Source organism: Lepidochelys kempii, chromosome 1 (assembly GCF_965140265.1).
Source record: "Lepidochelys kempii isolate rLepKem1 chromosome 1, rLepKem1.hap2, whole genome shotgun sequence".
NCBI classification, from domain to species: domain Eukaryota; kingdom Metazoa; phylum Chordata; order Testudines; family Cheloniidae; genus Lepidochelys; species Lepidochelys kempii.
In genome coordinates this window covers 138,332,111-138,355,081 of record NC_133256.1, presented here as the reverse complement: position 1 = coordinate 138,355,081, position 22,971 = coordinate 138,332,111, and the positions used below count along the sequence as shown (strand labels likewise).

At 40.5% G+C, this 22,971-nt stretch overlaps 1 protein-coding gene across 4 annotated transcripts in view; it reads right to left on the bottom strand.

Annotated features, from left to right (window-relative positions):
* Window positions 1-22,971, bottom strand: part of CDKL5 (cyclin dependent kinase like 5) — a 212,059-nt gene that overhangs the window by 107,604 nt on the left and 81,484 nt on the right. For all 4 annotated transcript variants that reach the window (XM_073356552.1, XM_073356542.1, XM_073356532.1 and 1 more), the window contains 2 exons: window positions 17,706-17,933; window positions 16,737-16,771 (listed from right to left, as the gene is read on the bottom strand). In XM_073356552.1, coding sequence (XP_073212653.1) covers window positions 16,737-16,771; window positions 17,706-17,769 — 99 coding nt within the window. In that variant the 5' untranslated portion in view covers window positions 17,770-17,933. The remainder of the gene's footprint in view (window positions 1-16,736; window positions 16,772-17,705; window positions 17,934-22,971) is intronic.

Here is a 22,971-nt window from a genome sequence, read left to right as displayed (position 1 = left end):
TGGTTCTTAGTAAAAGCTTTGAAAGCCAGAGAGAAAATTCAAACCACCACTTTCTATCAATTCCCAAGTCTGATATACTTCTACTTAATGGGGATAATCTGTGTCAATATTGACTTTTGTACATTGTAAATTTACATTTTTTCTAACTGGCCTTGATTTTGAAAGTTAGGTTCTTGTCAGTGCTGTTGCTGTCTGGCATGGTGTACCTGTAGATGGTAGCAGTAGTAGGACTATGCAAGCTTCTTCACATGACTCTGCCAGCATGACTCACTCCTTGCACACTAATCCCCCTTTGTTTTCCAATCCTCTGTCAGATACATCTATTTATACTATGGATAATCTGGACAACACAACACTGATTAGTTCCATTTTTGAAATGCTCATTCATGACTAAGGACCAAACTGCTCTACTTACATACGACTAGTCCATTGATTTACTCTGAGTAAAATTAGCAGGATTTGACCCCATAAGATACAACCCCTCTTTTCACTTATAATACAAGATAATAACAACAAGACAGTCCTTGCCCCAAAGGGCTTATAATCTAGGTATCACCCGTCACTCAGAGACCTCCTACTAAACAAACCTTTTGAAAAGCAAGGACCCAGAGGAATGGCGTGTCAAGAATCCATGAAGAATCTCTAGTTGAAATTACTATAGGATGGATGCACAACAGGTTGAAAACCATGCTCAAAGAGTAGTTCTCAATGGTTCATTATCAAACTGGGAAGACATACCTACTGGGATCCCATTGGGATCTGGTATTATTCAATATTTTATTAAAGACTTCTTGGATAATGGAGTGGAGAGTATGCCTGGAAAATCTCTGGATGACACCAAGTTGGGAGAGGTTGTAAGCACTTTGGAGGACAAGATTAGAATTAGAAGTGACCCTGACAAATAGAAAAATTGGTCTGAAATCAATAAGATGAAATTACGTAAAGATGAGCAAAGTATTTTGCTTAGGAAGGAAAAAAAAATCAAGTGGAAAACTATAAAATGGGGGATAACCAGCTAGGCAGTCACACTGCTGAAAAGGATCTGGGGCTTATATTAGACATTAAATTAAAAGAGCCATTATGATACAGTTGAGAAAAAGGTTAATATCTTTCCGCAGTGTATTAATAGGAGTGTTATGGAAGACACAGGAAGTAACTGTTCCACTCTACTTGGCACTAGTGAATCCTCAGCTGGAGTACTGTCTCTAGTTCTGAGCACCACACTTTAGGAAAGATAGGGACAAATTGGAGAGTGCCCACAGGAGAGCAACAAAAACAATAAAAAGGTTTAGAAAACCTAACCTATGAGGAAAAGTTAAAAAAACTGGCTACGTGTAGTCTTGAGAAAAGACAACCAAGGGAGGACCTGCTAACAGTCTTCAAATACATTAAGGGATGTTACAAAGAGGACTGTGATTAATTGTTATAATGTCCATTGAAGGCAGGACAAGAAGTAATCAGCTTAATCTGCATCAAGAGAGACTTGAGTTAGATATTAGGAAAAGCTTTCTAACCATAGGAATAGTTAAGCAAAGGAATAGACTTCCAAGGGAGGTTGTGGAATCATTGTCACTGGAGGTTTTTAAGAACAAATTAGACAAACACCTGTCAGAGATGGTAGAGATATAGTTGGTCCTACCCTCAGAGCAGGGGGCTGGACTTTATGACCTACTGAGGTCCCTTCAACCCTACATTTTTATGATTCTATGGTTGCTCATTAAATCGTTTTGAAATCCTCAAATGGAGAGAGTGTAATTACAAATGCAGGGCATTATTCTTCCTTTTAAATGATGAAATTATAGGCAGTTTAAGATCGTGTGGCCCATATTTCCTTCACAAACACTTTTCCAAGGTGGCTTTTTATTTCTTTACTTTTTTGCAAGACATAACCTCCAGGATAGTCTAGAATACCTCTCATGGTCCCTTGCAGCCTACATTTCTATTATTCTGTGATTCTCATAAGTGAATCATGGAACGCTCAAAAAGGTATGAAAACCCCCTTTGCATAAATTATGCCACTTAGCCCATTATAAAATAATTGTCAGTGGCAAAACTAGGTTCTAGCCTGATATTCAATCTACTTCAAACAGGTATGCACTAGCACAAAAGTAGCTATGGGATTAATCAAGAATATGTAGATTTTAAGTTCTTTGGAACAGGGACCTTTTTTATTCTGTATTGGCACAGCACCTAGCCAATGGGATCCTTGTCCGTGACTAGGACACTTGAGTGTTCTGATAATATAAATAAGTACTACTATTCCTTTACCAATCATGGGTTCGCCAAGATTCTCCAATCAATCGCATTTCATCAATACCAATTAGCCAAAGTGCTAAGATTTTAGTTTTTTTAAATTCTGTAAATGCTACTCAAAGCTTCTTCTGCTGGTACTCATAAGATGGAGTCCGATACTTATAGTCAGGGTTTGAAAGGAAATATTTTCAGATTTCTACTGAAAAGTGATTTGTCTGGGAATTGTTTTTGACATTCTTATAAGCATTTAAAATTATATTTACATCCAAGTGTATGAAAAGGCAATGGTATCACAGAGAACTCATAATTAAAAGCCATTGGGGCAGCTGCACAGCATTCTGCTGCAGTCTTGAACATGACTCCTACATTAATAGCAGTATATACAATTCATTCACAGAGGAGATAGAAGCATGCAGCCAATAACAGAGAAGTTGGTTACTTACTGGTAACCTTCCAAGGAACAGCAATGTCATCTGCTCTATGGGCAGCCGCCTCTTTACTTACCCAGCCAAAAAACATAACAGCACCTGGCAAGAACTCATGAAGCATGTACATAAAGAATGAACAGAAATAAATGGTGTTTTACAAAAGGACTACAAGTTCCATGTGATTTTGATTAATCAAGAATCATACATTTGGCAAATTGTGAGAGAATTTCTAATTGGTTGGAAAGAAATTGTATATATGATATGAGAACACTTATATCATATATATAAGTGTTATATATCTAGCAGAACACTTTTTTCTATCCTTTCACCCTCGACAAATTTCAATATACTAAAATCAATTGAAACTTCTATTTGAGCCAAAACTAGATCTGTCAAAAACATGGCCATGACACATTTCTTGCCCATTTCACAAGAGTGGCTGACCCGTTTTCTGACATACCTGAAACAGACACACATTATTATATGTCCTTTGGATTATCTATCAATTTAGGAGTCATGTTCAAGACTGCAGCAGCAGGAAGAATGGGGGCTCAGCAACTATGTTTTTTCCATTACCATTTTCTTGTCATCTTTGTGTCTGACAATTCATTTCAATTTCTGACTGCCATCGTATTCCTCTGGCCCCAGTTTCACTCCCAGGGTTAATTACAGCCATACTTCAATACTTCGGTCTAATGATTGTCCTATTGCAGTTGCTTGCTTGGGATCACACCAAGATGTCCCAATTAGTTAACAATACAATATCATTGTAACATTACATTGCCTTGATCTTGACATGCCAGACAATACTAGTTTTCTTTCTATAACAAAGCTGTTTCCTCTTCTGAGAGGAAAGGTTCCCAACCTCCACTTAGAAGAGCTTGAAGAGTCAGGATTGAATGACAAAAAGGCTGATTTGAACACTACCACAAGATCATGGTTGAAGCTTGACATGAAGGGACTTAATGAGAGACGTTATATGAGTGGACCCACATTCATCTGGGTTGCTAACCTCTTGGATCAGCAAATTGCCAGAGGAACAAGCCACACTCTCTGGAGATCAGCAGAGCATGTACATCTGAATTGTTTTAGGAATGAAGCTGTGATCTTCCATATAAGACAAATAAAAACAAAACAAAATTGTGTGAGTAGTTCATGCTACTTTATACAACCTGGAGAAACCACCTTACATAAACACTGTTACAGCTGAGAAAACAGCAACAACTCAAATACCAAAAATTTGCCATCCAAGAGAGTCTGCCTTATTCCAGCAGATGCCATGCCTATGACACAAAAAACAGTTACTTGCTTGTGCAGATTGCAGGCAGCAATCATACAAGGCTCATTCAAGGCAGCAAGTAAGCAATGTCTGGCTGAATGCATTACAGAGAGACATTACTGGGGCTCATTGTCAAAATACTGCTTCAGAGCCTCCCTGATTAGAATAGCTCCACATTGAGCCCCTCTAATAGTCCCGGTATCTGTCTGCTCAAAGTCAGCTGCCAGGCAATCAACCTCAACTCTCCACTCCTGGGGAAACATTTCCCCCTTAGCGTGACAAATGTTATGTAGAGCACAGCAGGCTGCTATGACCATCCAAATATTTTCCTCATTGAGGTCTAACCTGCCAAAAAAGCAGCACCAGCGACCCTTTAATCAGCCAAAATTATATTCTATGGTCATTCTGCACTTACTGAGCCTCTTGTTGAAGCACTCCTTGCTGTGGTCAAGGTTTCCAGGAGCCATGGGAGTAAGGTATAGGCAGGGTCCCCCAGGATCACTATGGGCATTTCCACATCCCCTATTGCAATCTTCTGATCTGGAAAGTCCCTGATTGCAGCTTTTTATACAGGCCAGTGTTCCTAAGGATGCGTGTATCATGCACCTTTCCCGGCCACCCTGCACTGATGTTGGTGAAAGTGACCTGGTGATCCACCAGCACCTGCAATACCATAGAGAAATACCCCTTTCTGTTGATGTACTCTGTCACAAGATGGTCTCGGGCTAAAATTGGGATATGTGTCTACTGCCCCACCACAGTTACGGAATCCCAAAGCCATCCACTATTTCCCGCACATTGCCCAGAATCACAGTCCTTTGTAGCAGGAGGCAGTTAATGGCTCTATACGTTTTCATCACTACAACCCCCATGGTAAACTTCCCAACTCCAAGCTGATTCACGACTGACCAGTAGCAGTCTGGAGTTGCCAACTTCCACACAACAATTGCCATTTGCTTTTCCACTGTGAAGTCAACTCTAATTTTGGTGTCCTTGCGCCATAGGGCAGGGGAAAGCTCCACACACAATTCCATGAAAGTGGCTTTGCATATCTGAAAGTTCTTCAGCCACTGCTTGTCATCCTATACCTGCAAAATGATGTTTCCCAGGGCCAGAAGTGACGGTCCACCATGTGTAGCTGCTCTGTGAATGCCAACATCAATCTTGAATTGTTTCTTTCCATGGCACACAGCAAGGCAGGCACTATGCATTCTTGTTCAGATGTGCAGCTCATTAAATATTGAAGGATCAGCCATATTGTGTTCACGCAGCACAGGATCCATGCTTTCAGGCAGAGACAGTGGATGCACAGCTTACAGGGGCAGTTGAGAAACAGCACGAAATGTAGTTGGACGCCCATGGAATGATGGGACAGAAGAAACTGCATCATGGAATGCTGAGCCCACCCCCAGGATGCACTACGATCTATTCCCAGAGCTCCTAAAGGTAGAAGGTAGCAAGTTGCACAGTGGCATAGTTACCCATGGCGCACTGGTCTCTGTCTATGCTACAGCACCAACTGGGTATGTACTCAGCCGACACAAGGAGCGTTGTGTGAACATGCACAAATGATGTAATTACACCAGTTTATCATTGCCATAACTTAAGTCAACTTTACTTTGTAGTGTAGACATGGCCTTGCTGTGAAGAATGAATCAGAGAAAAAGAAAACAAAAAACAAAAGCCTAGCTATGCAGAGGATGTTATATCCCACTTGGACAAAAGTGAAACCAATGAAGCAGCGTCCATCCACCAGTTCACTTTAAGAGACATAATGACATTCCAACAACTTAGCTCCCCACCCCATATCTGCTCTTGGATGAACTTAAATACAGTGGATTCAATTTTCCAGTCAGTTACACTGGTGTAAATCAGGAATAACTCCTCTGAAAGCAACAGAATTACACCTTTGTACTTCTTGTGTAATTAAGAGGGCAATGAAGTTCATCTGGGCTAAGAGAACAACAATGAAGAATGGTCAGTTTGGGAGAACCCTATAAAAGCATTTTACTACAAAGAAAAGCCCAGGAAACTGTCAAAACACTAGCACTTTACGTACAAGGTAAATGTATTTACATCTGTTCACATGTATGGGTAGCACATCTGGCTCTTAAGCTCAGGAAAATGACAATTTGAAGTGTTAGCAGCACTACTAAAGTTTGCTTTCTGCCACTGCTGCCAAACAAAGAACATGAAAACACTGTACATATAAAAACATTGTGGGATTCTGTTCCAGGGCTTCATGGAAAAAAGGCTCCAATATGCCTACTCATGGATTCAGTACTGAAGTTGATGCTCTATGATGGAGCGGATTCCTTCAGACGTAGAATCAGAATTCTTGGAATGTGATTTATCAAAGAGCTCATGAAAAAGGGGTTAATGTGATCTACAGCAGCAGAATGACACTGTCAAATCCCTACCCCACCTTTCCTCAGGTATAGGAAGCCATATTGTTACCAGTGGCAGACAAACTGGGATTGAGACCTCAGCCCCAATTGCTGTGAGTGTTTAGTACTGGACTATTGTGCCTTCATTGCCACAGCCAACTGGGGAAGTTTGATACAGCTCTCTTCAGCTCAGCGAATGTACTTTACAAAGGTCTTGCATGTGTAACATCAATGAAGATTGTATTTCTTCATGACTTGAGAGGAGGCAGGAGCTCTCTGCCTGCCTGCCCGAAGGGATGGATCAACAACCTGCCAACCAAGCGCAGTAACTTGAGGCAAGTAAGGGCTTCCTTGCCAAAGGGAGGCTACAAATAAGCCCCAGGACCTGGGGCAACTGACTAGGCAAGCCCCAAACTGAAGAGACTTGTAGGAAGTAGCCCAGGGAAGTGGGGAAGGAGAGCCATCTCTCCTATTTAGGGGTTGAACTTCACAGGGCCCTGGGCTGGGACTGGTAGAGAGGGAGAGCCCAGGGCCCCCTACCACCCCCCTCTGACCTTACAGGCTGCCTGGCCACAGAAGACCCTATCACATATGATGGCTGTGTAAGCAGAGCTCTTGGGGTGCTCTAAACAAGATCTAGGTAGAAATGGCACTGTAATAAAGAGCAGCAGAATTAAGGGAGTGCAACACTGAGCTTAAAACTACACTTGAGTATGCACACACACACCCGCCAGGTGCTCCCTACAGTTGGGTCACACTGGAGGATCTGGCTCATCTTTTTACTTCATTCCTAAAAGGATTTATTAAACCTGAAATGGTTTATTTTTAAAAAAAGGAGGCAGTGATATAATTTCATCCTATAGCCCATAAAATGGATGATTTGGGGTCACATTATAGGACTAGAATGCAAACTTATGATATGCATGAGGAGGACAGGCAAGTAACTCTTTGGAATAAATAGCTATATCTTTTAGCCTTTTGTGTTGGGGTGGACTTCCCATACTAGCCCTGCATAAGCTGACTGAGGCCAGGTGGCCCCAATCAGCTACTTAGGCTGAAAGCAGGGGAGATTTGGGCTGGAGGCAGCTAATTAAGGACAGACTCACCTGTGCAGGAACAAGCAGGGCCTGTATTAAGCCAAGTAGCTGGCTGCAGAGAGGGAGGGGAAAGCTACAGGGAATTAGGCTACAGTCACTCCTTTGGATGGAAGGAGTTGGAGGCTGGCAAACTGAGGTAGGGGTGGGAAGCCAAGTATGTAGGAAAAAACCCAGGGAAACAGCAGCAAGAGGTGGACTGTGGCTGCTTGTTACAGGATGCCTGGGCTGGAATCCAGTGTAAAGAGAGGGCCTGGGTTCCCTTACCAGCCACTGGGAAGTGGCAAGGGCTTTGGAGGTGCCAATCAGGCAGCAGGTCTGGAAAGACTGAATTCCCTGGAAGGGGAGGACTTTAATGACCTGACCGGAGGACCAAGCCAAGGAGAGGAAGCTGCAGACCCGGGAGCAAGCAAGGCAGCAGAGTGAGGCTAGACAGGAAAAGAAAACACCGGAGAGAGAGCACAAGCTCTCAGAGCAAATCCCCAGGATGGCCAACAGGAGACACTGCTCAACGTGAGTGGACCCCGTGACAGCTTTATTTAGATATCTTTTTATCTTGAAAGTGTAGAGCAGATGTAAGTAAAGTTTGATTCCTAAAATCTCTTCTCCAAAATGCAAAACGGTCTTGAACTTATTTCTCTGACTTTGTTCCTCTGCAAGAATAAAACAGCTAAACATATTCCTGTAAATCAGTTTGTCATCCTGGAACATTGTCGCTTGGGCCTTAAAGCTACCCTGCTAATTCTGTCAAGAAACATTTTAGCTGCTAATCTGGATGAATGTACATTCTGCTTGCTGTTTTTTTGCCAAACACAACAGGTAACACTCAACTTGGTCGCATTTCTCACTTTGTCATAAGATATCAGATGCAGTCTGCAAAAGGTCATTTCCAAAGTTTTGGGGAGTCTTCTAGTCTTCAGTCGGGAAAAACCCTATTAATTTTGGTGATTGGACAATTCTAAATAGCACTCATTTGGTTCTGCAGGCAGAGGAGCATGATGACGTTAAAGCCTACTCAGCCAGTCTTCCCTCCAACCCTTCAGTTCATTTGGATACATCCGTCCCATTGGTTGGAGACACTAAAGAATGCTGCAAGTCAGAACTGGGGTGTTTTGCAAGAGTTGGGGGTGTGGTACAGAGGTTGAGGACCGGAACAGTGGGAGCTGCTTCAGTTCAGGAATTCTACTGGCTCAGTAGGAGTGAGGCTGGAGCTGTAAGTTATGACTCCTCCACACTATACCTGGCTCAGGCAAGAGGACTGATCTTTGCCCAGACAACTGTTTTTAGCTCAGCTCAACAGTGCCCATTTGGTGCTACGGGCACATACGCTCCAGCACCAAGGGGGCACAGTCAAAGTGAGAGCTGACCAAGGCATGCAGCAGTGTTTAGGTTTAAGGTTAGGGTTACTGAAGGGAGGGAGTGATGACTGGCAGAGTTACCGATGATGTGACAGCGCTGCTGCTCAAAAGGCTCCTGCCTGCACCACCAAATGGCTAGCATCAAAAGGAAGTTGTTAATATGAAAATGATGGAACAGAGATGAAGGGGAGTATTTTAGATTACTTAATACTAAAATTTGGATTTAGTGGCAGTATCCTTTAAAACTGCTATAGGTTCAGGGACAGAGACTGTGTTTTTGCCCCTCCAACCACCTGCCAGCTTGCCCTACAGATGCAACAAAATGTGTGATCCTCTGGTGAATACTGGCACAACTCGTCATTCTGGTCCCAAAAACACAGCTAGAGAAATGACAAGAGTGGGAGATCTATTGAAATATACTTACCTTTGGAAAATCTAGATTTCTAGATCTTGATAAAGTCAGGTATGATTGGATATAAGAAAGTTCTTTCCTTGTACGCACTCATTCTGCTGTCATACATTCTCTGATTAATCTCATTGGCTCACTCAGTTCAAATCCAGAAAGACATTCTAGTTCGAACATTACTCCACATGGAAGTAAAATCCATCTGTTTATTCAGGTCTTTCATTAATGAGAGATATTTGACTTTGGCAGTACATCTCCTGTCTGGAATTCCTCTGTCTGTAGCTGGCTGACACGTCAGATTGTAAGAGTATATTTGCCACATTTGGAGAGAGAAGTGTGGCTGTCTACTCTGGTTTATTTCCATAAATTGTATCCAGTTATAAGCTTATAACATAACAATCACGGGTCTACTTTGTTAAAGTGAATGCCTCTATCCCCAAAATTACATAAAATGTCTCAAATCATAAGGTGGAGCATGTTTAACTGTATGGTGTGCAGAATGTTTTAAACTTCAAGGTTGGCCTACGATCTATTTGACAGATTCTTTTTTCACTGCTTCAGTTAACAGCAGTGGTTCTCAATCAGGGCTCTGGGGCCACCTGGGGGCCGCGAGCAGGTTTCAGGGGGGTCCACCAAGCAGGACCAGTGCTAGACTTGCTGGGGCACAGGGCAGAAAGCCAAAGTCCCACTGCACAGGGCTGAAGCAGAAGCTCGAGTGACTCAGCTTCATGGGGCCCTGGGCAATTGTCCTGCTTGCTACCCTTTAACGGCAGCCTTGGCTTTAATATACAGAAAACCAGTTATTGTGGCACAGGAGTGCCATGGAGTTTTTATAGCATTTTGGGGGGGGGGAGGTAATGAAAAGAAAAAGGTTGAGAACCCTTGGTTTACAGTACACTGTATTATTATAGATAATTGGTTAAAAGCAAAGCCTATTAAGGCTGCCTGACACTTCCCATTATAAAGACACTGTATTCAATTGATTATTAAACTTTCCCAAACATCAACCATTTGGACTGAAATTTTCCATGCTGGATGTCTGTGTCAGGTGTTTTTGGTGTATGTGTGTATTTTTTTCCCCTTGGGGGGAAACTGTAGCCTTTTAATGGTTCAACCATTTCCATAAACGGAGTCTGGCAAAACAATGTATTTTTTCCTATGTTAAAAACAATCTTGAGACTTTCTTTGAAATGCTCTCATGCACCCATACCTTGGTGTTTGGCAGTGGATGACCTTTTTGTCAATGATGTAACTTTTGCCTTCCCTGTAAAAGTCTGCCAAATTTGGAGTTCAGTTGAGATTTTAGATTTTAACAGCTAAAATCTCCAAAGATTCCATCCTCGCTGAGCCTCTCAGCTCCCAGTACTGAGGATATTGTGAAGGGATGATCCCTCCAGTCATGGGCTACAGGGGTGAAGCAGGACTTTCCCTGTAATTGCTGTGCATGGGTGTGGTTTGGGCCCTGCTCCCTCCTGCTGACACACAGGCAGCACAGGAGCAGGGGTGATCTGAATGCAGTGGGGACAAACTGGACAGAGGGGGGAGAGAAAGGAATAGACTGGGACAAGGAGTCAGATGGGACTTGAAGTGGGGGTTCAACTGGAACTAGCCAGGCAAAAAGACAGGGAGCCCAAGAGGAAGAGGAAGGACAGGTTATAACTGATTTGGCAAGAAGAGGGGGACACAGATTGGACAAGATGTTGAGGGAGGAGGGAACTGGAACTGGCTGGAGCAGGAAACTGGGACTAAGAAACTAAGAGAGAGTGGGGAGGAGGAGAAGGAAAGATTTTGTCAATGAGCTGGGGTGCAAGAACAGAACTGGCACAAAGAGACTGGAACAAGGAGCCAGATACAGTAAAATAGAGACTGGATGAGAAACCTAGGGTGGGAGACTAGGAATCCTTGGAGAGAAGTGGGGGAGACACTGATCAAATGAGGAGTACTGGGCTAGGTTTTGTTGGGCAAAAAGACAACTCAGAAGGCAAGGAGAAGATGTGGATAGGAAAGAAAAGCATGTCCACTGAAGCACACTCCCCCTCCAGAGCCTGGAATGGAACCCAAGAGTACTGAGTATCATCATTCCTCTATTGTCTACAAATATCTGTGAAGCATACCAACAAAATGTATGTCTTATTTCCCCAACCCGTGCTAGTCCACAGAGATGATGATGCTGTCAGTTCCTCAAGTGGCAGAGGTCTATGCAGTGGATCTAAAATGTTCCAACGCTGCTAATGAACCATGTGGGTGTCATCATGATCCCACATAATGGAATTTCAGGGATTTTTTTTTAGATTTTTTTTTTTTAAACCTAGAAAATTTCACACAATGCTACATTAAGAGAACATTAAAGGTTGCAAACGCTAGCACTCAAAGGTAGAAAAATGCCATAATTACAGCTGCTTGTGCAATCTCAGTTTGGCTCCCTTGTTTTTATGCATTATGATACAGTCTTTAATTACATGATCACATACTGTTTTTTCACAGGACCCTGCCTCCTTCAGTCCACAGAATGGAACTGCTCTAGGATGAATCAATCTTGTGTAGTGAAAAAAACTGTTCTCTATAGGAACCCTAATTCATTTGGGGCAGAAGTTGGAAGGTGTGTGGAAACAAGACTGAAGGAAGGGAAAGGAAACTCTCATGGTTCAGGCAGTTGATGGCTGCCCTTGAGAATTTGATCTGATCCCTGCCTTTGCCACAGATTTTTCTATGTGAACTGGCAAGTCAAGTAAACCAAACTTTCCATAGGTGGTCACTAGCTGCATTTTTCATTTTCTGGTTACATGATCTGAGATCCTGGGATCTGATTTGAAAAAGTGCTGAGCTCTCACAGCTGTAACTGAAGTCAAAGGAAGCTATGCTTTGACATATGAAGTGCTAAGTACTCTAGAAAAACAGGCATTTCAAATCGGTCCCTAAAAGGTAGTGGATGCTTTTGACTAATCTCTGTGCCTCCATTCCCCATCTATAAAATGGAGATACCATCCCCTTACCTCACAGGGGTTTTGTAAAAATAAATTCATTATTTGTGAAGCACTCATACTAGAGTGCCAGAGAAAAGCCAATGAGGACATTAATAATTCTCCAATCAGAACAAGGTTTGACTCATGTACAGTAAATAAGGCATGGGGCCATACACCAAACATACTGAACAAGAACACCACCACAATAACGAATAGCTGACTATTAAGGCAGACAGGTGTCCTGTAGGGAAAAGATATTAAGGGATCATGAAACTAAGACTACTATAATAATTGTGCACAAGTGGGCCAAATTAAGGTTGCATAGGCACCTAAACATTGTTTTAACTTTGTTGGGAAAGCTGAACAAAGAAATAAAATATCCTAATAAATGTCTATTAGCAACAACAGATACATTGCGCTGTTGGTTAGCATTTCTAGAATGAAGAAATATTACTCATTCTGGGGTTTACTTTTGCCTTCATGATGATACTCCCTTAGAACAGAATAGGTAGGTGTCAAAAATAAGGTTTTTATTGTATACCCCATTCTCGCCTTGTCTAAGCATATAAACACACACACACACAATTCACTACAACAGATTTGAAGTTTACTAATAGTAAGTCACTATATCTTTTGATAACTTTGCAATTATGGGGCCAGATCCTCTGATATAAAATTTACATCAGCGGAGAATCAGGACCATTGCATTTTACACCACTCTGTCTCTAAAGATGAGTAGTTAAATTCCTGCATTCTGATTCTCAGGAACAAATTATTACTTCCAGGAAAGAAAGGAAAACTGCATTTCCTGAGGGATCATTACTGGGGAGGAAGGTAAACTTCTGACAATTTGGTACGATTTCCAGTCTATGTCCAAGAGACTCCTTTACTGGAATAGTATGGATGTTGCTGATCAGGACTGAGTTGCAGCAGCACAGTGTGTTGGGAAGCTTACAGAGCCCCTACCAGCATTAAACCTGGGTCAGGCCACTATCATCCGTCCTCCATTTTCATAAGCACTAAATCTGCCCATTGTATTTTTGAGCTATACAGAAGAAAAATGAAAATTATTTATTTAAAATATGAGATAAGTAATGCAGCATGTCACATCTATCAGTGAATTGAAAGGCTGTGATAACCACGGAATAATGGCAACTTTTTGTCACAGCCAACACACATGCCTGACTTGCCTCTCATTGAACTGGCCTACATGACGTATAGACTTTAAAAAAAGCTGAAACGCCATTCATTTTAGATGAGCAATTTCTATTCCAACCACATAAGGTGAGGAGGCCTAGTATGTAAAGTGTTATACAAGGATTTGAACTAGCTCTCCACTCAGAACTCCAAATTTCACTCACTCATAAAAATAAACGTTTTAAATCAAACTAATCAGCAGTGAAGTAGTAAAAATGTTGACGTGTATGGCAGGGCCACATTTTAAAAGACAAACCCACTTCTGTATGCAAGAATGCGTACATTCACATTCTTCACAAAATTATGGTATTTGTGTATGAATCAGGCAATGGTACATGAAAACTAGCTATTTAGTGTTTAAATCTCCATTTCCTGGAATAAATATGGAATTGGCATATAAACTCAGTACTTCAGTGTTTGTTTACTTGTACACCTCAAAGTGCACAATTGTATGCTTTTTTTTTTTTTTTGCTTGCAAATGGATTTTTTTTTTTTACGTGGCAGCCCTCACCAATGTTATCGTTTGGCAGCACTTCGTGCCCCTTAAAGCTAATTGCAGGCCACCTATAGACTCAATTCAAAATGACCATGTATTTGATTTACAGTTCTCTTTGCAGCCATAGGAAAAAGTTTCAACTGTGCAGAAACTGAAGAGCAGCATACCATTGCACAGTACCTCAATCTTACCCATTGGTAGTAGCAGTAGTAGTAGTAATGTGTAGTCATATTTGGAGCTGCAAAATGGGAGAAATATACCCAGCTTAGATAATCATGGAAGAGATGTTCCAAGAACTTAACTGTTTTACAGCAGAATTTTTGCCTTTCAAAGAACTCTTCTTAAAAATTAGATATTTTGTATGAATATCTTTTTGTACTATCAGAAACTTTTAAAAACATTTTTATTCCTAATTTTTAATGTTTACATTTATGGGAGATAATGCTGCCCACTTCTTATTTACAATGTCACCAGAAAGTGAGAACAGGCATTTGCATGGGACTTTTGTAGCCAGCACTGCAAGGTATTTACGTGCCAGATATGCTAAACATTTGTATGCTCCTTCCTACTTCGGTAGCCGTTCCAGAGGACATGCTTCCATGCTGATTACGTTCATTAAAAAAAAAAACCACGTTAATTAAATTAGCAACTGAACTTCTTGGAGGAGAACTATAGGTCTCTGTTTTACCCACATTCTGCCATATGCTTCATGTTATAGAAGTCTGGGATGACGACTCAGCACATGTTGTTCATTTTAAGAACACTCTGACTGCAGATTTCACAAAACGCAAAGAGGGTACCAATGTGAGATTTCTAAAGATAGCTTCACCCGACCCAAGGTTTAAGAATCTGAAGTGCCTTCCAAAATCTGAGAGGGATAAGGTGTGGAGCATACTTTCAGAAGTCTTAAAAGAGCAACACTCCAATGCGGAAATTAGAGAACCGGAACCACCAAAAAAGAAAACCAACCTTCTGCTGGTGGCATCTGACTCAGATGATGAAAATGAACATGTGTCAGTCCACACTGCTTTGTCATCAAGCAGGACCCACCATCAGCATGGACACATGTCCTTGGGAATGGTGGTTGAAGCGACATATGAATCTTTAGTGCATCTGGCACGTAAATATCTTGTGACACCGGCTATAACAGTGCCATGAGAACACCTGTTCTCACTTTGAAGTGACATTGTAAACAAGAAGCAGGCAGTGTTACCTCCTGCAAATATAAACTTGTTTGTCTGAATGACTGGCTGAACAAGAAGTAAGACTGGGTGGACTTGCAGGCTCTAAAATGTTACTGTTTTATTTTTGATAGAAGGTTTTTTTGTACATAGTTCTACATTTGTAAGCTCAACTTTCATGATAAAGAGACTGCACTACAGTACTTGTATTAGGTGAATTGAAAAATACTATTTCTTTTGGGTTTTTACAGTGCAAATACTTGTAATCAAAAATAAATATAAGCACTGTACACTTTGTATTCTCTGTTGTAATTGAAATCAATATATTAGAAAATATAGAAAACATCCAAAAATATTTAAATAAATGGTATTCTATTATTAACAGTGTGATTAATCGCATGATTAATCGTGATTACTTTTTTTAACCACTTGTCAGGCCTACTAATTTTATAATACATAGTCAAGATAGTCAATCTATAAATGGCAATTTTGTATAATCCTTAAGGTGTTGTAACTCTAAACTAAGTATGCCAAGTTGAACTTAAACATCTGAAACTAGATTTAGGAGGTAGGCATTACATGTTCTACAATATGTTTTTTAAAAATAGCTTTTCAAGTAAAGGCAAGAGGGACAAAACAATAAGAACACAAAAGAAAAAAGTGAGAGTGTAAATAATCTGCACTAGACATTTTGGCATCTTAACTGCACAGTTGGAAGGGAGAATGAGGTATTTACTTCTTGGACAAGTTCCTTCTTTTTGTCAGTCTTGATCCTTCCCTTCCTTCACATCAGCGCCACTCTTCATTCCCTTTGCACTGATCCCATGAAAGCGCATATATATATATATATATATATACACACACACACACACACGTGTGTGTGTGTGCGCGTGCGAGCACAGGCATGCTAACCAGATAGCAAAATTGGAATTTATACAAGAAACCCAATTTACATGGGCCTCAGTTATATTTTTTGGCAATCCTCAAATATAGTATATCATGTCCAAAAGCACAGCAACTAAGGTAAGGAATGAGCAACCCCATTACATATTCCCAGATACATTAAATGATTCGTTTTGTTTCAGGCGCACTGAATTAATTTCAAACTCCATTCGCATTTTCGAAACTTTTTTTCTGTTCTTCATTTGTCCTTTGCCAGATTAAAGTGAATATTCTTTCATTGAAGTTAGATTATCAAACAGCAGCCATAGAAATTCCATGTATCAGTCCTGAACAATTTGTTGCCACATTACAGAAACGACCAGATCATCATATTAGCAAGATATGATTAATTACACAACAATAGTCTCTACTAGTATGTTTTGAATCATTCGACAATATTTTTCTTTTATCCAACTCTCAATTTTAATTCCCAGGACTACAACTGAAGCATGACCAGACTAGTAACACTTAATATGTTCTCTGAATTTCTGTTCAATAATCATTGTGTTAGAATTTATAAAATTAAGCTCTGTCTTTTTGATTATATCGCACCCTAGATGCAGCTGTTTCCTGTATCAATATAGTCAAATCAGGACCTTGAACAACTGATTGCAGGCCAAAGTCTGCCCTAAACAAGGCAGCAAACGTACTAATATACATTAACTACCCAGGTCTCTCTCCATGTTTAAAATTTCATTCTTGCTTTAATCCATGGACCAACATCTATGTACCATTTAAAGCACTCTATTTACCTTGTGTCTGCATTTAAGTACAACCCCATAGGCTCCTGAAACACAAAGGAAAAAACAGACAGATTAATTACTATGCTGTGGGAAAAGGAAGCAAATACACTACATTTCACAGCTGCCTAATATGCATTATAGATGCATTGTTCCTAATACTATTTTCTTACACTTGTATCTAAAATGCTTTGTTGCATTTTTGTGTCGTAAAATTTAAAAATGAAGCTGCTTGTAAGTATATGATTTCAAAATTCTTCTGTGAAGTCCTTATTTTTAGAAATATGCATGTGCAAGAAAATCTGGAATAACTGTATCTTCCTATAGTGTCAGTAGTGTAGACAGCCAACTAATAGACTTGCTTTTAAAAAAAAAAATCGTGATTTCATGTACATTCTGGTACCTCTACATTTTCCTTTACTTTTAGGGCATCTCTCAGGACTTATTTACACTTAAAATGCTATAGCGGCAAAGCTGAAGTGGCATTCTCCCATTGGTACAGGTAATCCAACTCCTTGAGAAGCAGCAGCTGCTCTGCCTGTCTACTCAGAGACTTAGGTCAAGGTATGGATTTTTCACACCCTGACACATCAGGGTTCAGTTGGATTTGTAATGGTAAGATAGTTTTTTCCATTTTTTTTGGACATCCTGACAACTTAAAAATTAGACAGTTTTATTACTTAATACGTTGACTTATATATGCAAATAATAATTTTGTCTAGCTCCGTAATGTCCATAGTTAAGCATAGAAATTGTTGCAGAAATCTGAGAAATAAAATTGTTTGTGGCCTGGATAACAATGATTTAATTTTAAGAACAAATGACCCCCAACATTGAAGTCATCTTGAGAAATAACATTTTGCAGAATTTCATCTAACGGGAACAGGTATTATTTTTTCTGTTTAATTATAGAATAATATATAAATAGCCTCTGAATTCTGTTAATTCTAATTCATATTTCATTAAGAAGAACTGACTTACCTTCACCTACAACCCCAAGGATCTCAAATTTATTCATCACATTACCAATGTTAAGAATCTTCATGAAGACAAATTCCTCTTGTGATGAGAGCCACAGAGCATGGCACAGAGAAGAGTGTCTAAAGGGTCTGTGGTAGGCAAAACTGAAGACTTTTGATAGGAGAAATCCACATTGATTGACTGGACTTCTTACATACTTGTCCTAGTTTCTAGGCATTAAACAGCTTCCTGGAAAGAAATGAATGGTAAAATTAGCATCAGCAGATCTTGCTTTACAGCACACAAAGAAAAACAATGGCATATATTCACAATATTTACTATCAGCACTGTGGTATTTGATAAAGAAAATTGCCTCACCCCCTTTCTGGGCTTTATGGTCAATAGAGCTCTGCAGCATATGTAAAGGAAGCCAGCAAAGGGGACTACATATCTGATATATGGCACAGCTGGTTTTGTAATCCCATATACAGGACATCATTGAAAATAAGAAAAAAGCTTACATAAGAAATGCTTCCTGCTGGTAGAAGAGAAAAAATGCAGTGATCTACCACAGTGGGTAGTTGAACACACTCCTATAAATACTAGTGTTTTCTCTTCCATTTATGTTGACAGCTAGCTACAGAAAAATGGATTGTGATTAACCAGTTTATTCTTCCCTCACTCCCACGATAGAAAATCTTCATTCGAAGAATCCTTACTATGCTAGTACCTCTTTTTCTATCTTTTATTACACCTGGAAATATTTCTGACACTTTTCATGATTAACTCTATTAGGAGCCTGTTTAAAAAGAATATGCTGAAAAACACTTTTTATTATATAAGAAGTTTCAAACAAATTAAATATACTTAGTACTGTACAATACGCACCCTTTCAAAGTTCTATTTGTAGCAAAGTTGTATAATTTCAGACAATAAATGTAATAATTATAAAAAAAATGAGAAGAACACAAAGCAAGTTTTTACTCCAGGCAAAATTTGTCACCTATAGTTTTAGTAGAATGATAAGTGTACCAAGATTTATTTTGCCACTGTATATAGTATCATCATCAATACATACACCATTTATTTATTTTAAAATGTAAAGAGAAAAATAAACCACCAATGGATTCACTGTAAAGGGGAACAGTTTTTCACATCTCAGTGCCCTAGGAATGGGACTACTCATGAGGAACTAGCCTGCAGGGTGGGAATGAATCCATATCATTAAACCAACACATGGCACAAAGATCGATGACCTAACTCTGCTGGATTCTGCACAAAAACAAACAAAGCTGCATCACTATTTTAGTGTTGCCAATGGATGCTGTTGAGAGTGCTGCTGTGAGCCAAACAGAACGAAGAGGAGAGGTATGAGAGACGGCAAAAACACAACAATGCTGGCCTTGTCAAAAGACCTGGAAGACAAACTTGTTTGTACAGAAACCAAAAGCTACATAAGAAAAGATGATCAAATACAGTATCTTAGAATCAAATTTCCTCTCTCAAAGTGATTATAATATGGAGATAAGAAAGGCTTTCCTAAATTAAACAGCTACGGGAAAATAGCTTAAAAAGTTATTCCTTCATTACTGAAATATTTTCATAGTTATTTTAGTTGGGCAGGAGAAACCATTTTCTTTACCTGAGTCTCTGTTAAAGAGATGGCATATCTTTCCATTCCCAACCTGTGCCCTTAGTCTTTTCCTTCCACATTCTCCCCCTCCCACCCGAATGTGTGTGCGTTTTGTCTCTCTCTCCCCCTTTGCAGCTCCTTCAATCTCTAAGGTAACAGTAACAAAACAATTAAAGAAGCCACGGAAAGTTATCTAATCTGTTAACCCCTGCACTACAGCCTAAAATGGGCTGTGCTTTGTCCACCCTATTGTAGCATTTGAACATAAACAAATCTTAGTGTTTTATGTGCAGATTGTGTATTAGTAATTAGACTACTGCCAGATTGATGCTGAAAACACCAACAATGCTCGAGAATAAATGAGAAAAGTCTAAAAAAAGCTGCATTCCATACACAAGAAAAAAATAATTTGCCAGAAAGAGGATCAATTCAGAAAATAGTATTTTCAACTTTCTATTAGTATCAGCCAACAATTTCATGAATGAAGATATTAAACAAGACTAACAGCAATCCCTGTGATAACTAACAATCTAGTCACAAAACTTTGTACTTTAGTGTTCCTAATTACCCTCTTAATGGCTCTTGTTCTTCATCCAGTTTTAAAAGTACATGATAATATTGCCGCCATTACGAATTAGTGAAAAATAATCTCTCATGAGACTCTATATCTAACGCTTTAAGAACTCTAAAGATATGTACAAATTTCCCTTCATCCACTAATTCTGAAATTCTATAAAAAAAACAGCAATTCAAGTCTGGCAATACCTGTTCCTCAAAGCCGTGCTGCCTACTATTCATGGTTCAGTGCTTTCACTGATTTTTCTTGATTGGTCCTTCAAATATTTGTTCCATATTTTACTGGGGATAAAGGCTAGATTTGCAAGAGTCATTGCTAAGGTCACTTTTAAAAAATTAGTATGAGCTTCCTTCCCCAAATCAGTCTTTCAACACATCTCCCATTTACCATCACCTTTCATAAAAACCAGAGTGGCACAGTAAGTTGATTTGCTAATTACATGAGTATCCCTGGATGTGTAACATCTGGAAAGGCTGTTTTAGGGTTTGAGGGGTTTTTTAGTTAGCAAGTTACCAGTCAACCTGCATATCAATAGTTACTATTACAACCAATAATAATTTGTACATTGTGACATTGTAAGTTAAAACTAATACTGTACCTCAAATTCCACCTGAAAACATACTGGCCATGAGCAAAGATCACACACCACAGGTGCAACTGTGCTCCTGATGTGAAACTGCACTAATAAGTGTACTACCACTTGCTGCACTAGTTTCAGCTTCAGAACAGTCTAAAGCTCTGTCTACACTACTCCACAGTTTGGACTCCAGGGGGTGTGAATAGCAGTGCACGCTGAAGTGCTGCGCTGTAACTTCCCCCATGTGAACTTCCCAGGTGCAAAGTAAACGGTTTCTAGTTTGCATTAATGTAGTTCTGTTTGAAAAAAATTATATCAACGCAAACTAAGAACCTTGTAGTTTGTGCTCACAGCTTCCACACAGGAGTTTCAGCACACTGCTATTCACACCCCCGTAGTCCAAACTGTGGGGCCATACAGACACAGCTTCAGCTGTAGCTCCACTGAAAGCGCAGTACACCAATCTAATCTTGAGGTGACAAAGGCATAGATAATCATTTCAAGATCCAGATAAGAAAAGGGAATAGCCATTAACTCGGATATCCAGCAGCAACCTAGGATCTAGTAATGTACCTGAACAGAGAACTGTCTATCAAGGTACTACTGTCAAAGCGAACAATAAGGGAACTAGCCTAACTTTAACACAGTGAAACCTTCGTTGCCTAAGAACAAATACCAAGGCTGCTCAAACCTGCTCATGGCATGAAACTGCTATTAACATTTGCGAGACAAGATGGGCAAGGTGGTATCTTTTATTCTGTTGGTGAGAGAGACAAGCTTTCGAGCTACACAGAGCTCTTCTTCAGGTCTGGGAAACCGGAAGAAGAGCTCTGTGTAATCTCAAAAGCTTGCTTCAGGCTATGGCTAACTACAGAGCTTACAGCAGCTCAGCTGCACTGATGTAACGCTGCTCTGGATGTACTAACACAGATGTTCTAAGGTGAGAGCTCTCCCATCGACTTAATCGCTCTGGCCCCAGCAAGCAGCAGTAGCTATGCCAGTGGGAGAACTGTCCCCACTGGCACTTAGGTCAGTGTAACTTTGCTCAGGGACGTGTCTTATTCACATCCCTGAGTGACATAATTTATACCCACTTAAACTGTAGTGTGTACATAGCCTCTCTCATCAACAGAAGTTGGTCCAATAAAAGATTCTCTCGCCCACCTTTTGTCTTTCTAACATCCTGGGAAAAAACACTGCTACAACACCACTGCATACTAACATGTGAATCTAGCAAGCCCCTATTTACAGTAGTTATATAACTAGAACTTCAGTTGTTCCCATCTATAGCTGCTGGTACAGTGAAGTTGCTCACTCATCCAGACAAACAAAGGGACACTGGAAAAAGTCACACCCAGAATTGGCACACACATTGAGATTCTCTGTAGAGAGGGGAAGGACTGAATTATTAACCAAGATTCAGGTTCTGTGTTTTGTTTGGCTCTGCTAATCCTCTACTTCATCTATATGAGAGTCCACCTAAAAAAATGAAACAAAGCTGTCCTGAGTACAAAGAATAGTTTCAAATCATAGATAAAGATGCAGGAAAAAAAAGTTACTCATGTTCTCATAACTTTTGTTCTTCGAGATCTGTTGTTCATATCCATTCCAACCAGGTGCGTGTGCGCGGACGTGCACAGTAGCCGGAAGATTTTTCCCCAAGCAGCAACTGTGGGGTCAGCCTGGGCGCCCCCTGGAGTTGCGCCTTCATGGCGCCCAATAAATGGCCCTGCCGACCCGCCACCCCTTCAGTTCCTTCTTGCTGGCTACTCTGACAGAGGGGTAGGAGGATGGGTATTGAAATGGACATGAATACCACATCTCGAAGAACAACAGTTACGAGAAAGTAACAGTTTTTTCTTTTTCGAGTGCTTGTCAATTCCAACCAGATGACTCACAAGTCCAAGTTCAGGAGGTAGGATCAGAGTTGTCCACTGATTGGAGCACTGCTAGCGCCCTACGGACATCCAGTGAGTGAAGTCTTTGCTCCCTGATGCTGGAATGCAGTTTAGGGTAGAATACCAGGAGAAAGATGTCCTGGTTGAGGTGAAACTGTGATACAACCTTCGGTAGGAAAGCAGGATGAGGTCTAAGCTGAACCTTGTCCTTATAGAACACAGTGTAAGGGAGCTCTGATGTTAGGGCCTTAAGTTCAGATACCCTCCTGGCCAAGGTTATCATTAGCAGGAATGTGACCTTGTAAGAGACAGAGAGAGCAGGGAGCATGACACCAAGTGGTCAAAGGGTGGTCCCATGAATCTAGAATGGACCAGGTTAAGGACCCAAGCTGGGACAGGCTGCAGAACATGAGGGTAGAGCCTGCTGAGACCTTTTAGAGACTGTCTGACCATCGGGTTAGCAAAGACAGAGCAGCCCTCCGCGCCTAGGCGGAAGGCCGAGTGAACCCTTTCTGATGACATTGAAAGACCCTGCTGCTTCAGATGGAGGAGGTAGTCCAGAATAAGTGGCGCTGAGGCTAGCGTCAGGAACGAATGGTACT